Source organism: Tamandua tetradactyla, chromosome 4 (genome assembly GCF_023851605.1).
Source record: "Tamandua tetradactyla isolate mTamTet1 chromosome 4, mTamTet1.pri, whole genome shotgun sequence".
Lineage (NCBI taxonomy): Eukaryota > Metazoa > Chordata > Mammalia > Pilosa > Myrmecophagidae > Tamandua > Tamandua tetradactyla.
The window spans coordinates 184,371,770-184,387,674 of NC_135330.1; the positions used below are offsets into that span (position 1 = coordinate 184,371,770).

Sequence of the window (15,905 nt, forward strand, 5' to 3'; positions counted from 1 at the left end):
TTATTCATTTGCTAATTTTAATGGCAAAGACAGATAATAAACAAGGAAGTAAACTCAGGGTCATACTTCTGTGGAGTTAATAAAACAGGGAGGATATGATAGGGAATAACTGGTAGAAGTTGATTAGGTATAGCTGATGGGCGTGCCCTCTGCGCAGAGGTGCCCTTGAGCAGACCAGGAGATGGTCGACCTTGCATGTTTGTCTCCAGCAGATACTGACCCACTTCTGCTGTTTTTCCACCGGTCATGGTGAGTTGTAATTATTTATTTGATTACATGATGATAATGATGATAGCAACACTAATATTAAAATGAAATAGCTAGTATTTCCTGATCCTTTACTATATACTAGACACTATGTTAAGAGCTTTACATGTATTATTTCAAGACCTGAAGAGCTAGGAACTTTTATTATCGCTATTTATGGGCGAGGAAGCTGAGGCTTAGAGAGGTTATGGTTTCACAGATGTAATTGCTAAATCTGGGCTCAAGCTTTTCTTTCCTGCTTCACTTTTCCTCCCCCCCCCCTTCATTCATTGATTATTTGTTTGTTTTTAGAACAGTTCTAAGTTTACAGAAAAATCATGCAGAAAGTATAGAGTTCTCATGTAACTCCCCACACACAGTTTTCCCTGTTACTAAGATTTTGCATTAGTGTGATACCATTTGTTTACAATTGATGAAACAATACCATTATACTGTAGTTGCCAGTTGATAGTTTGCATTGGGGTTCACTGTGTGGTGTACAGTTCTAATGTGTTTTGTTTCTTTTTTTTTAATCCTGGTAACATATACACAACCCACAGTTTCCCCTTTTAGCCACTTTCAGGTATACAATTCATTGGTGTTAATTACATTCATGATGTTGTGTGACCATCACCGCCATTTGTTACCAAAACTTTTCCATCTCCCAGCCAGTTCTGTACCTGTTAAGCCTTTTAACTCCTCATTCCCCAGCCCCACACAAGCACCTGGTAATCTGCATTCTAGGTTCTGACTCCATGAATTTACTAATTCTTTTGATTTCATATTGGTCAGATCATGCAATATTTGTTCTTTTAAGTTAGGTTTATTTCACTCAACATGATGTCTTCAAAGTTTGTCCATTTTGTATCATGTATCAGAACGTCAGTCTTCTGATGACTGAATAATATTCCATCATGTGCATGTCACATTCTGTTTATCCATTCATCTGCTGGTGGGTGGACACTTGGGTCTCTCCCCCCCCAACCCTTTGGCAGTTGTGAATAACGGAGGGGCTCAGTCCTGACCCAGACTTGGTTACATTCTTAACCACTGGACTCTATGTTCTGTGTGTTGTCCCTGGTGACCAGTAGCTGTGGAGTTGACAGTGTAACTGGAGCACACTGACGGGTCCAAGAGAGAGAGGCCCTGCAGTCTTGGCTTCTCTGGTGCCAGCTGTGACCTGCTACGTGGATCTCCATTGCCATCATCTTCGCCCTCCAAGCCACCTGCTGGCTGAGTGTCCTCTGTGCTAGGCGCTGGGTTAGATGGGGGGACATCAGGAGGAGCCATCCGTGCATGTTGTGGCCCAGTTTCCTGGCTACTGCTCTGTTGCCTTAATACGACTCACAGGCATCTTCCAGCTTCTGGGCACTCCAGAGCCTTTTCTGTTGTAGCATGCGAGGCCAGTGTGACAGATACCTTCATGTGGGTACCTGGATTTGGTTTCTCAAAGCCCAGATTTGGACACTGTGTGTACCCTACTTGAGCTTCCTATTGTGCTTTACCTGGGTCTCTGATCCGTCCTTCCCAGACTAGGCATCCCGCAGGGATTCCGGGCCGATCCCCCCCCCCCCCCAATCTTATTATCCAGGTGTCCCGGCTAGTTTCTGCTCTGTAAAGTACCCCCCAGTGACTGGCATAAAGTTCATCTTGCATCCTATCTCTTATAAAATCCCACCAGAAGGGGACTGAGGAAACTCACCGCAGCAGAATGAGTGAATTTCCGAATAGGGATTTTTGGGTGAGAAAGATTAAGCTCACTTACAGGGGACCTTTTTGGCGCATCGCATCTGTGGTCCCTCGCTACAACTCTGTGGGCCCGCGTTGATTTTCCTCATTTTGTAGAGAAAGATAGCGTTTTGAAGAAGTCTGGTAAATTGCCTAAGGTCACCTGAGAGTGGCAGGTGGCATCGCAGGGCTCTGGCCCATGGGTGTCTGGCTCCAAGCCTGTGGTCTTTGTACCCAGCATGATCCTTGATTTCTGTTTTCAGGGGCTAAGTCATTGAGGTAGAAATGCACGCCTGTAATTTATTCTATGAATTAATGCCTTTTGATGTTTTTTGTTTATTTTTACATTTAATTAAAACAATAAAATAACCCCCCATTACTATCTCCCGATTCCACTGCCCTGAGGTAATTACTCTCATGCAGTGGATTCTTGGCTAGTTCTAATGAGGTTTCAGAATGGTTCTGTGAACTGCGGAAGTGTGTATGTATGTGCTGTTTGTGCCTGAGCCGCAATGCATGTGTACTTTAAAAAAATTCTAACTCCTTGGGGCTACACATCAGAGTATTCATCCTAGGACTAGGGCTCTGGCCTTAGAGCATACTGCCTGCCAGGGACTTGTATTTTGCTAAGAATAGGAAGAGAATAAAGGTTTGGAAATATACACTGACTTTCCTTGAGAAACAGGACTATTTTGTAAAGTCTGCAAAGGTCTCCTAATACTCTCACACATTCTCAGTAAGAAAATCCAGAAATTGGCAGCATGGCTGAGCATGCTTTTGGTTTTAACTTTCAAAGCTTTGACCTTGAGAACATGTGGAAGGTGACATTGCTCACACAGGTGTAAATTCTTTAATATCTTGGCTATCAGACCTCCTGGGAATTTTCTTGGAAGGGTCACACCAGTCCAAGCTTTGTAGTTCTTCAGTGTCTTGCTTGTCCCTGGTCCTTGGCATGGTTGAAGATCCAGGAGGGATGAGGAGGGAGGCATTCTTTAGCCAAGATGAATTTGTTAAGTCTCATCGTTTATAAGGATGTGCGTGTGTATACGTGGTGTCTGCCTATCTGTCTGTGTTTAATGTCTGGTGATCAGATATGGTGATGCTTCTTTCTGACACTCAGATGAAGTTCAGGAAAAGAGAAAAAATTAGTCCCACTTTAGAAAACAGTTGGGACACAAGACTAGATAGTAACAAAGCATTCTTGCCAGAATATCCAAGCCTAATTTATAAAGTCTGAATTCTTCTTATAAAGAATACAGAAACATAAAAGTAGAAAACAAATCACTGGTAATTTCAAACCATAGGGACATTTGTAATTTACAATAAATTTAAAATAAAGTGTAATTTACAATGTAATTTAAAATAAATTGTAATTTACAATTACAGTGTAAATTACACTTAAAAATTCCTTCTAAAAAGGAAAATTTTTAGAAGTAAAATTAATGTTTTAGGTAATTCCTTCTAAGCTCTTCTTTCTGCGTGTTTATGTGTGTGTATATACTCTCTATGTTGGGTTCATGCCACCTTTCATTTGGCTTTACTGTGAGAATATTCCTCTGTCATTATTGTTTTTTCAGTTCTTAGTGACTGCATGGTATAGTTATAGTTAATCCTTCCACATTGTGGGGGTTAGAGACGCGGTGTTCCTGCAGTATGGAAAGTACCAGAGAAGTCATCAGTCAATTTCTTCAGTGTTTCAGGAAATTCCCTAGCTACCTCTTGATTGGCAGACGCTGCCTTTGTGTTACTTTTACACTGCATAGGCTAAATCTTTTTTAAAATTTTTCAAACCAGCCTTTGTTGGCCTGAAAATCTGTAGGGGTTGACACTTCACCTTCATTTTCCTTTAGGAAATCGTATAAGGACTTAGCCTTTTCTTGTATGATGCCAGAGTCTACCCGAATGCCTTTTTTATCACTATCCTGCACCCAAAAGAATGTTGCACTTTCTGTGAGAGATAGATGTGGATCTCATGGTTTATGCAAATGCTCTGTATTTCCTTGGTGGATTTTCTTCTTGTTTTTTGTTGATATGTCTTAAAGGGTCAACTCATTAACGCCATAATGGCAGCCAAGGGCAGCAGCCCGTGTTGTGGCTTCCACAAAACTCCCCAAAATTCCCACTTAAGTTTTTATGCTGACCCATGATATATGGAAACTGTGATGGGGAAAGTCATGATGTGTAAGGGATAACTGTATTCTATAAGTTATAACCACTTCCCAGAAGCTGTTTTAAATTTTCTGTGATTTTTTGGCTGTTATAAATAAACAACCCTGGCCTTTCGTGGTGCATGTGTAACATATGTACACACATCATTTATTGAGTGCTTGCTGTCCTGATGCCCTGCTAGGTGTTTTGTAGTTTATCTTACGTTATCCTTACAGTAGCCCCGTAAAGTTGGTATCATTATCTGTATTTTATGAGATGAGGAAACTAAGGGTCACAGATGTTAAGCACATTCCAACACTTCTAGAATAATTAAAGGGCAGAAATGTTGTGCAGTGGCCTGGCGCTGTGCCTCTGCCTCTCTTTTTGAATAAAAGTATATGTGCTGTGCACTGCGGTAGTTGTTAAAATAAAATCCATAGGTGAGAAGTCATAGAGCCAAAGGGTGTGCCCTAGGTGGAGGTCCTTGACACCTTCTCCAGCGCTATTACCGATTTGCTTTCCAAAGTGAATGAATGAATTTTCCATTTCCACCAGCAGTGCTTGTCTGGTCTCACTTTGCCAACCCCAGACATTATCATTTAAAACACAGTTCTGGGTTTTATTAAATAAAAATTGGTATTTCATTGTTATCACAAGGACTAATTTTTAAAGGCTGAAATCTTCAAATGATCTTTTCTAGACTGATTATAGTCCACGAAATAATTTAGCAGTTAAGGGTGATGATCAGAGATTCTCGTGTTTCCCACTGGTCTCTTAGGGGTGTTTGTTGATTGATCATTGGCTTCCCATTTAAAACCTGGGTATTCTCTCATTAGTTGCCTTTTGGAAAAGGAATACGTTTGCATTTTAAAGCAATTGTTTGCATAATGGTGACTTTTTTACCTTTTTAAGATCTTATTTTCCACCAGCCCTTTGACAAGGATGGTTTATTAACAGCTTTTAGCCTTATAGCTGTTTTAGATATTGTATCTATAAATCAGTATTTATTTTTTGCAGGCTGGTCTAATTGAAGCCAATGGAGAACTAAAGGTCTTTATAGACCAGAATCTTAGTCCTGGAAAAGGTAAGGATGCCTATTTTGAAAATACTATGAATCTTAACAAATTTATTGTTTATTTATGAGTTCCTTTAATGTTAAAGCTTCCTATTAATTATCAAAACTTTCAGTTTTAGAAGCTTTCCTGTCCTAAGACTCTAACATAGACTTGATTTCATAACAGTGTAATTCTGAAATTAAACATATGCACATATACAGACATACATGCACATTTGCATACTTGTAGTTTCTTTACTTATTTTATATTTACAAACACTCTATCGCACCAAGCAAAAATGTCCCCTTTCCTCTTTCCCCCAGCTCCTCATCCCCTGGTGTCTTTAATCTTTCTATTTCTGTGAATTTGGTACTTCACAATATCTCATATAAATGACATCATAGAATATTTGTCCTTTATATGCCTTGCTTGTTTCACTGCACATTATATGTTCAGTTGTTCATCCATGTTGCAGCATGTCTCAGAACTTCATTTCTTCTTCTGAGTGAAAAATATTCCATTGTGTGTGTGTGTGTGTGTGTATGTGTACCACATTTTCCTTATCCACTCATTTGTTGATGGACATTTGGGTCATTTCCACCTTTCAGCTATTCTGAATAATGCTGCTATAAACATTGGTGTGCAGGTATCTGTTTGAGACCCTTTTGTCACTTTCTTTGGGTATATACCTACAAGTGGAATTGCTGGGTCATATGGTAATTCTATATTTAATATTTTGAGGAATCACCATATGGCTTTCTGCAATGGCTGTGCCATTTAAATTCCCACAAAAAATGCAGTAGAGTCACAATTACTTCACATCCTTTCTAATGCTTCTCTTCTCTTTTTTTAAATTATAGCCATCCTTATGGTTTTAAAGTGGTGTCTCATGGTTTTGATTTACATTTTCCCTAACAGCTAATGATGTTGAGCATCTTTTTATATGCTTATTGGTAATTCACATATCCTCTTTGGAAAAATCTGTTCAAATTATTTTCCCATTTTTTAGTTGGATTGTCGTTTTTTTGCTGTTGCATTGTAAAAGTTCTTTATATATTCTGGATATTAGGCTCTTATCAGATGACATTGTTTACAACTATTTTCTTCCATTCTGTAGGTTGTCTTTTCACATTTTTAATAATGTCCGTTGATGCACAAAAGTTTTTAATTTTGATGATGTCAAATTTATCTCATTTCTTTTTTTACTTGTGCTTTTAGTGTCATATTTAGGAGTCCATTGCTGAGTCCTACCTAGGTCATGAAGATTTGGCCCTATATAGCTTCTAAGGGTTTTAGCTATTATATTTCAGTCCTTAATCTTTTTTTTTCTTTTTGCATGGGCAGGCACTGGGAATCGAGCCTGGGTCTCCAGCATGGCAGGCGAGAATTCTGCCTGCTGAGCCACCGTGGCCCACCCAGTCCCTGATCTATTTTGAGTTCATTTGTATATGATATGAGATAGGGGTACAACTTCATTCTTTCATATATGGACACCTGTTTTTCCCCACCATCATTTGTTGAAGACACTAGTCTTTCCCCATTGCATGTACTTGGCGACTTTGTCAAAAATCAGTTGGCAGAAAAAATAATAGTAACAATAAAATCAATTGACCATAGATGTGTAGTTCTATTTTTGGACTTTCGATTCTGTTCCATCAGTCTGTTTGTGTATCCCTATGCTAGTACCTCATTGTTTTGATTACTGTAGCTTTGTGTAGTAGATTTTGAAATTGGTAAGTATGAGTCTTCCAGCTTTGCTTTTCTTTTTCAAAATTGTTTTTTTGCCATTTAGGGCCCCTTATGATTTCATATGAATTTCAGGATTGGCTTTTCTATTTCTACAAAAAAGGCTATTAGAATTTGTTAGGGATTGTGTTCAATTTGTAAATTGCTTTGGGTAGTACTGGCAGTTAACAATGTTAAATATTCTAATCCGTGAACATAGGATACCTTGCCATTTTTAGGTCTTTCTTAATTTCTTTCAGCAGTGTTTTGTATTTTCAATGGACAAGTCTTTCATCTCCTTGATTAAACTTATTCCTAGTTATTTTATTCTTTTAGGTTCTTTTGCAAATGGAATAATTTTCTTAATTTTCATTTTGGATTGTTCGTTGCTGTTGTATAGAAACACAACTGATTTTTGCATGTTCATCTTACATACCCTGCAACTTTACTGAGTTCATTTATTAGCTCTAATAGTTTTCTATTATTCTATTGCGTTCTTTGAATTTTTCTTCATGAAGAATCATGTCATCTGCAAATAGAATTAGCTTTTGGGCCCCATAACCAGGGGGAGGTAGCAGACAGGAAAAGATAGAAGCTGCATCTTTTAAATAATTACTTTGTGTTCCACTGATTGATATACTATAATTTATTTAACTAATCCCCATAGTGTTGAGTAGTTCTCAGTTTTCACTCTTATAAGTGACATGGTGATGAAGCTCTGTAAATATATATTTGAGCATATATGTGGTTATTAAAATAAATCCCTAGATGGAGAATTGCTTTAAATGTTTAAAATATTGATTTACAGATTGCCCCAGGGCTCATTGATTGTGGCTATTTGATAGTTTGTGGCAGATAATTTTAGTGCAGTTTGTTATAATATTGTTAAAGAAAATCTTCAATAAAAGCCTGCTTGGTCTTCATAAAAAAACAAAAACAAAAGCAAAAAACTGCTTGCAGAGGCTAGATGAGGCCATTATGAGTACGATCTGAGTGAGAATGTTTATTTTCATATGTGCCCATGAAATTAGGAGCAGAGATGCTTTTAAGTTAAACCAAATGGCAGTGTTAGAATTTTAGATTCTGTGTAAGGATCACTTATGTCTGACTTTTCTAATTGTTTTCTTCATATGTAAAGTTAACTCTTTATTTGTTGTTGTTGTTTACTTCACTGGTGAAGGCCAGCATAAGTGATCACTTGATGTCTATGATAACTTTGGGAAAATTTGAAACTGGTGGCCAGGTTCCTTACTTGGTCTTTCTACCTTGTGTGGCAGCTCCTTCACATCCCCTCATTTCGGCAGAGTGCAGACGTAGAACTCCCCTGTCTACCCCTCCCCCACAACTGCACACTCTACCCCTCCCCCCCAGCTGCACACGTGCCTCCCACACCCCCACCACGCCCTTGCTGGTTGCCTCCTTCGTGTGGCTTTCATGGTCTCGGTGAAGCTGCTCCCTCTGTCTCCTTGTTTCCTGTCTGGGTCTTGTTGTAATTTGCAAAAGCTGCCGAAATGCAATATAACAGACATGGGCTGGCTTTTCACAATGGGGATTTACTGACTCACAAACTGACAGTTCCGAGGCCATGAACACGTATAAATCAAGGTGATAAATCAAGGTGTCACAGGCAAGGCCTTTTTCCCCTGAGGACCAGCTCCCAGCGCCTGGGACTCCTCTGTCACATGGCATTGTCTGCTGGTCCTTCTCACCTTGGTTTCATTGTTTCAGCTTCTGGCTTCTCTGTCTGGTTTTCTTTCTCAGCTCTTGTGTATGTCCGTCTCTTTCAGCTTCTGACTGCTCGTCTCTGTGTGCATCTCTGAATTTCATCTCTTGCGAAATACTCCAATAAGAGGATTAAGACCTACCTGGGGTATACCTCAATTGAAATAATCTAACCAAAAGGTCCCACTCACAGTGCATCTATACCCTAGGAATGGATTAGGTTTAAGAACGTGATCTTTTCTGGGATATCTACAGCTTCAAACTATCAAAGGCCTCTTCTCCCATCTGACAGGGTAGAGGGACTGGGAGGGGCTTGACTTCCAGCTGCCTGAGTAAGCCCCACTGCTTTCGGGGCTTTGAGCTGTTCAGTTCGCTACCTCTTCTACCCTTCTTTGTTTTGAAAAGAAACTTAACCTTCTAGGTGTGTGAAGCCTCGTACACTAGCAGGTAGCATGTAAGCTGGAGCTCAGCCTCACTCAGCATCTCGACTGGGTGCCCTTGTGCAAGGCACAGCTGCAGTCATGTCTCCGCTGCCTGGCAGAGCTGGACCCTCTTCTTGCTGTTTGCACAGCCCCGTGCTCTTGCCTCTGTTAAAGCACCTGTCCCTCTGATCAGCGTTTCCCGTCCTAGACTGAGTTGCAAGATGGCAGTTCTACTCGTCTTTGTTTCCCTGGCCCTAGTACATTACAGACATGAAATAAGTGTTAACTGTTTGCTGGTGAAGCTCACAGTGCCTTTTAAGTAGTGGAGGTTGAGAATGCAGGATATTTTTTCCTGCAGGCGCTACTTGTTCCCCTTCTAATTTTCCAAGGATGGAAATGAAACTTAAGAGCTCATCTAGGGATTAAGTATTTATATGTTTTTTTCTTCATAATTCATAGTATTCACAGATTGAGTGAGTGAAATATTTCAGTGTAACTAACTATTGGTTTGCTAAATGCTGCTGGAATGTAGTATACTAGAAGTGGAATAATTTATTAAGTTGTAGGCTTACAGGTTTAAGGGCATAAAAATGTTCAAACTAAGGCGTCCAGAGAAAAATACCTCGACTCAAGAAAGGCCAGTGTTTGTCATATGGGAAAGCATGTGGCTGGCATCTGCTGGTCCTTTGGCTTCTGGTTTCAAACTGCTTCCCCAGGAGTGTTTTCTTTCTGCATCTCTAAATGTCTCTATCTGTGTCAATTCAGAAGCAACTCTAAACTTTTTCCCCTTTTAAAGGACTCCAGTAAACTAATCAAGACCCACATTAAATGGGCAAAGCCATATTCCATCTAATCAAAAGGCCCCACCCACAATTGGGTGTCACATCTCCATGGAAACAACCAAATCAAAGTTTCTACCCTACAATACTGAATCAGGCTTAAGGGACTTGGGTTTTCTGGGGTATGTAACACTTTCAAACCAGCATACTAATCAAACATTTAAAATTTTCAGAAATATCAGGCCTGACATTTTCTGTTGCAATGATGAAATTGAAATAATAATTAAAAAAAAACACAAACTAAAAACACCCACTGACTTTTCTTTCTTGGCGTATTAGTTTGCAAGGGCTGCTGTGACAAACACCACAAATTGGTCAGCTTAAACAAGTAAGATTCATTGTTCATCCTTTCCCCAAAGTCTGTAGCATTCTAGTGCTTACTTGCTGGTAGTTGGTCTCTACCTCTCCCTTGGCAGTGAGTCTCTCTGTCTCCTCCTGTGGTTTCTTCTGTATCCAAATCTCCTTTGTGTATAAAGACTCCAGTCATATAGAATTAAGGCCTGCCCTGTTTTATTTCTCCTCATTTTAATAGGATCCTCAAAGATCCTGTTTACAAATGAGTTCACACCGAGGACCTGGGTTAGGGCGTGGACACATCTCCCTGGGGGACACGAACCAACCCACCACACTTGGAAATGATGAACCCTTTCTTTATGGCATTGATTTTGAATTCCTCTACTGTCTGGACACTCCCGTATATTCGCTTACTTGTCACATTCTGATTATTTTCTTCTTATCCCTTCTTACTAACAAAATCTGTATTTAAACTTCATTTATGCTGAGTTTAATTGTGAGCCAAAGAGTTGAGTTGGAGGGACTCAAAAATAAATCTTACTAAAGTATTCTGGTGTTACTTCATTGAGTAGTTTAAAATATTTCGTTTCTCTGTTTTTTTGGGCATGATCTGGCACGCTCTCCCCAGTTGAGTGTGTTAGAACAGAATAAAACCCTCAGTGTATTTCCCCAGCCCGGGCTCATCCGCCTGTGGCTCATTACTGTCTGAATCGTGCCGTGTCACCCTCCAGGGCCCTCTGTTTCTCTTCAGGTTGATTTGGAACCTCGCAGCCAGCTGCCTCTCCTCTAAGTTAGGCCGTGCCTGCAAGACCACACCTGGCTGCAGCTTTCCACCTTGACCAGTTCACCCTTCCTTGGTGTTCAGGAACTCTCTCTCTTGCTTTCTACCTCACAAACTTTTTATTTTTTATTTTTTTAATTTGACTTTGAAGAGATGACACATTCATGTTGTTGTAAATATATATATTTTTTACATGAGCAGGCACTGGAAATCAAACCTGAGTCTCTGGCATGGCAGGCAAGAACTCTGCCTGCCGAGCCACCGTCGCACCACCCTGTTTTAAATTTTAAAACACGTATAGCTAAGTCTCCTTGATTGCTCCCACCCCCGCCAGAACAGGTGACCTTTGTTATTTTCTCGTGTTCCTTCTGGAGATTTTCCCCCATAAATAAATAGATCTTGTTTGTTCATTTGTTGTGTGCCCCTTCAGTGCTGACTCTGACCATTGCTGTTCTCCGCAGTGGGACTTGGAGAGGGTGATCCCGCGCTGAGGGGCAGCCGGGTTGCAGGTCATTGCCACAGGGCTTGTTGGTGTTGATCAGGGCTGGCTGTGGCCACACAGGAGCCTGGGCACCGTCCCACACATGACCGACGGTGGGCCGTCCTGGTCAGGGGTGTCCAGGAGGGGAGGCCCTGAGCTCAGGAAGGTAAGCAACAAGAGGCAGGCGATGGGGTGGCCAGGGTGAGTCAGCAGGGGGAGCACGGTGCTGTGGCAGCAGGTAGACCACAGCCTGCCAGGGGACAGAGCCGGTGGGAGGGGTGGTGTGAAGAAAGTGGGCATGGGCCAGACCGTGGGGCGCTTGCTGTTGTCATCTCAGAGCCACCTCCGATGTCTGGAAACCATTCAGGGCGGTTCACTCGAGTGCTGTGATGAAAGTTTGGGGGCCTCCATCTGCAGTGGGTCTGCACCAGACCCATGTTGTGGGCTGCTCTTGGTGTGGAAGTGGGAGAAGAGGGAAAAGGCAGGCATGTCGGGATTGGCCCTCCCTGGGCCCGGAGGGGCGTGTCTCTAACTGAGACTCAATCCTGAAGACAAGAGGGGCCAGTAAGACACTTTAAATCAGGGAGTGACATGATGGCATTTGTACTTACTGGTCCAGGATAGTACTCGTTCCCTCACTGCTTCTGGCTTTCAGAGGTACAGTTTTTCAGCAAGAAAAGGATTTATCCAAATTTTGCTTTTAACTGAAAAGATGAATAGTTGAAAATCGTCCACGTCATCTCCAAAACAAATTTGAGCTCTCCATGAAGAATTATTTCATCTATTTAGCTGAATAATCTTTCTATGTCTGAATAATATAAATTCTTCCCTAAATTATGGATTTTTCTAGAGTGTGACTCTGATTTCCTTTTCTTTCTTAATTACTATGGTATATTGGACTTGGAGATACAAAACTTGGGTGGAGGCCCAGCTTGAACATAATTAGCTTTGTGACCTCATGTGTAACGTCTGAGCCAGCCTGTTTGCTCAGACTGACCTTGCTTGCCTCATATGGTGGTTGCAGAGATCAAATGATATAATGTGTGTAAAAGAGCTTGTAAATTCGAAAGTGCTGTATGGAAAGCAGTGATACATATTTGAACATTATATTCTGTCATGTAGCTGAAATTGTATTTACTTCATTTGGTCAAAGTCTGAAATTTGTTTGTAATCTGTGTTTTATGCTTTGGTGTTTAAGTACCTAAAGCCATAGGTATTGTCTCTAGATCACATTTTAATTATTTCCCCCTGAATTCTAACATATTCTCTACTGTAATTTTTTTATTCTGTAGTAGACCCTATGGCCTCTGTGGTGTCTGGTTTTATGGAGTATCAGGGCAATTTTTTTTTTTTTTTTTTTTTTTTGCTTCTCTTATCCATTTCGACTTCAAGATGTTCAGTGTATAAAGATATTAATGTAAGAAATTATTGTTTGAGCCCAATTGTGTTGATGTAGCCAGGGACACACACAGGATGTGACTGCTGAGGGGCACGTCCAGCTGCTGTGTGAACCGTGGACTTCCCAATCAGAAATTAGAGCTGCCCCCTTACTTTTTTTTTTTTTTTAACACATTGTAGAGCCAGAGTTGTGGGGATCACAGCTGTAGGAGTTATTCTTCCATCCTCACTCCCAGTTTTCTCTTTTATAATTCTCCATACTTTCCATACCTTCTGTTTTCCTGCCCCTTTCCTTACGTACAGCACACAGTCGTTGTGCTGAGTTGGCCTCTGTTGGGAGGGCTGACATGTGCTGAACTTGAAATGACTAGGCTAACCTGACTCAGCATCAAAGCACACCTTATCAGCGTCAGCACTCCTCTGACTGCCTATCTGTTCAACAGGGCCGTTCTCGTTTGGAGCTTCCTTTTGCTTTCTGGTTATGAACTTTGAGGATAATTTTAGACAGTGTTCTGTTCATTTGAGCTGTTCGCTTTGTGTTATTTGTTAGTATTTCATTAGTTAGAAGAGCCCAGTTAGCTTCCCTTTACTCGTCAACACTGAAGTGAAATTCAACTCGGCAGTCACTTACGGGTTACTTAGTAAGGAACACTTTGCCAGCATCTGGGGTGCATGAGTGAGCGAGACTAGCTTGATCCGGGAACACTAGAGGTTAGAAATGTTTCTTTGTCTTCTCTTGAGTTGATCTTGAAGGATGACTAGAGATGACCAGGTAGAAAAAGGCTTGGGCACGTCCAGGTCATCCATTCTTACTGCAGGATGCTGGGGTAGAATGAGAGTGAGGACTCGTCTTGAGCACCGCCTGGGGACTGGCGAGACAGGGGAGGGCCAGCATGGGCCAGGACAGGAACTGCAGGCAGTGGCAGTGGCAGGAAGGGACTGTTCTACCTCCGCCTCTCTTCAACCCTGTACCTGCAGCCCATTAACCCACCCCTCCAGGCCTTCCAGCTAGAAACATTGTGTCTATCCCACCAGGGGAATTCAAGAAACACTAGTTCCCTGAGTTAACTTGGCTCTTCTCGGTCTTGGTAACTGGCTTTTTGCTTTGCCCCTGAGGCCCAGGTCTAGGTGATCCGGTGATCAGATTCCTGCCTTGTTTGCTCTTACTAGAGGTACAGATGGGCTAACATCTACTTCCTCCAACAGGGACCCCGCCGCAGAGTGGCGGCCGTGCCTCTGTGTTCCCTCCCTGGTCCTCCCTCTGCCCAGACCACAGTCCCATCCCTCCCTCCTGACCACTGGCATCGCCTCTCCTCGCGTCATTTAGCATCCAGTCCCAGACCTCCCTTTGAGATGCAGAAAACTCCATTTCTCCCCGGACGAGGGTACCCAACTCACATTTTGTATCCACAGATCAATGGAACAAGAAAACCTGATTCCTGACCTGGGGACTCCTGTGAAGATGTACATCCTGTAGGCACTTTTTACAAATGTTATTTCTGTCTGCCATTAGAGGCCATTTGCAGGGCCCAGTCAGGATGGCTGGGAACCACGTTTGGGGCCCTAGATCTCAGTTACAAAGCCTGGGAAAGCAGAACATTTAGGTGTCTATCAAAATCTGGACTTTGCACCCTCATTTCCAAGATCATATGTCTGCTAACAGCAGCAAGAATTTGCCCTTATTTATTTTTATTAATTTATAATTAATTAGTGTATTTTTAATTGTGGCAAAATATACATACATTAAAAACCATTTTAAGCTTTTGAGTTGGGCAACCGTTGACATTAAGTACACTGATGATGCTGTTTACCTGTCAGGATTGGCTATGTCCGGGCTATTTTCATCCTTTGAAACCCAAACTTGTTCCCACTTAGCAGTAACCCCCATTCCCTTCTCTCCCCATACCTGCTAACCACTGTTCTGCCTTCTGTCTCTATGAATTTGCTTATTCAAAGGATTTTGTATACGAGAAATCATACAGTACTTGTCCTTTTGCATCTGGTGTATTTCACTCAACAGGGTGTCTTCAAGGTTCATCCACGTTGTGGCAGTTACTAGCACTTCACTTCTTTCTACGTCTGAATAATATTCCATTGTATGGATGTACCATATTATGTTTATATATTCATCCACTGATGGGCACTTGGGTTGCTTCCATGTTTTGGCTATTGTGAATAATGCTACTATGAACGTTGGTGTAGAAATATCTGTCCAAATCCCTGTGTGCTGGTCTGAGTCTATTATGTATCCCAGAAAAGCCATGTTTTAATCCTGACCTAATCTCGTGGGGCAGTCGTTTCTTTTAATCCTAATACAGTACTGTAGGTTGGAATCTTTTGATTAGTTTATCTCCATGGAGATGTGGTGCCCAATTGTGGATATTAACTTGATTAGATGGAGATGTGACCCCACCCATTCCAGATGGGTCTTGATTAGATTACTGGAATCCTTTAAAAGAGGAAACATTTTGGAGAAAGAGAAGCAACAGAAGTGACAAAGCCTAGAGAAATGACAGAAGCCTCAGAACCGACAAAAACGTCTCAGCAGAGCCGACACAAGTGTGGACATGTGGAGAACAGAGAAACGGATATTTGGAGATGCTTGGAGCCCAGCAGACATTGCCATGAGATGTTAAGCAAGTGAGAACCTGAAGGGAGCCCAGAGAAGCCAAGGAGTAAGGGACCAGCGTGCCTCTCCAGCTGACAGAGTGTTGTGGATGCACTGGCCTTCCTTAAGTTAAGGTATCTCTCCCTGGATGCCTTAGTTTGGATATTTCCACAGGCTTAGAACTGTAACCTTGTAATTTATTAAATTCCCCTTTATAAAAGCCGTTCTGGTTCTGTTATATCGCATTCCAGCAGCTTGCAAACTAACACACCTGCCTTCAGTTCTTTTGGGTATATACCCAGGAGTGAAATTGTCAGATTATATAGTAATTCTGTGTTTAACTTTCAGAGGAACTGAAAACTGTTTTCCACAGTGGGTGCACCATTTTACATTCCCACCAACAATGTATGAGGGTTGCCATCTCTCCACATCCTTGCCAATAATTGTTATTTTTAGTT

The 15,905-nt window shown here is 41.5% G+C and overlaps 1 protein-coding gene across 7 annotated transcripts in view; it reads left to right on the top strand.

The window, feature by feature from the left end:
* Positions 1-15,905, top strand: part of TFDP1 (transcription factor Dp-1) — a 121,814-nt gene that overhangs the window by 42,965 nt on the left and 62,944 nt on the right. For 6 of the 7 annotated variants that reach the window (XM_077158759.1, XM_077158761.1, XM_077158763.1 and 3 more), the window contains exon 3: positions 5,140-5,206. In XM_077158759.1, coding sequence (XP_077014874.1) covers positions 5,140-5,206 — 67 coding nt within the window. Of the gene's footprint in view, positions 1-67; positions 250-5,139; positions 5,207-15,905 lie in introns of those variants that run through there. The other variant, XM_077158765.1, reaches the window with a different exon arrangement.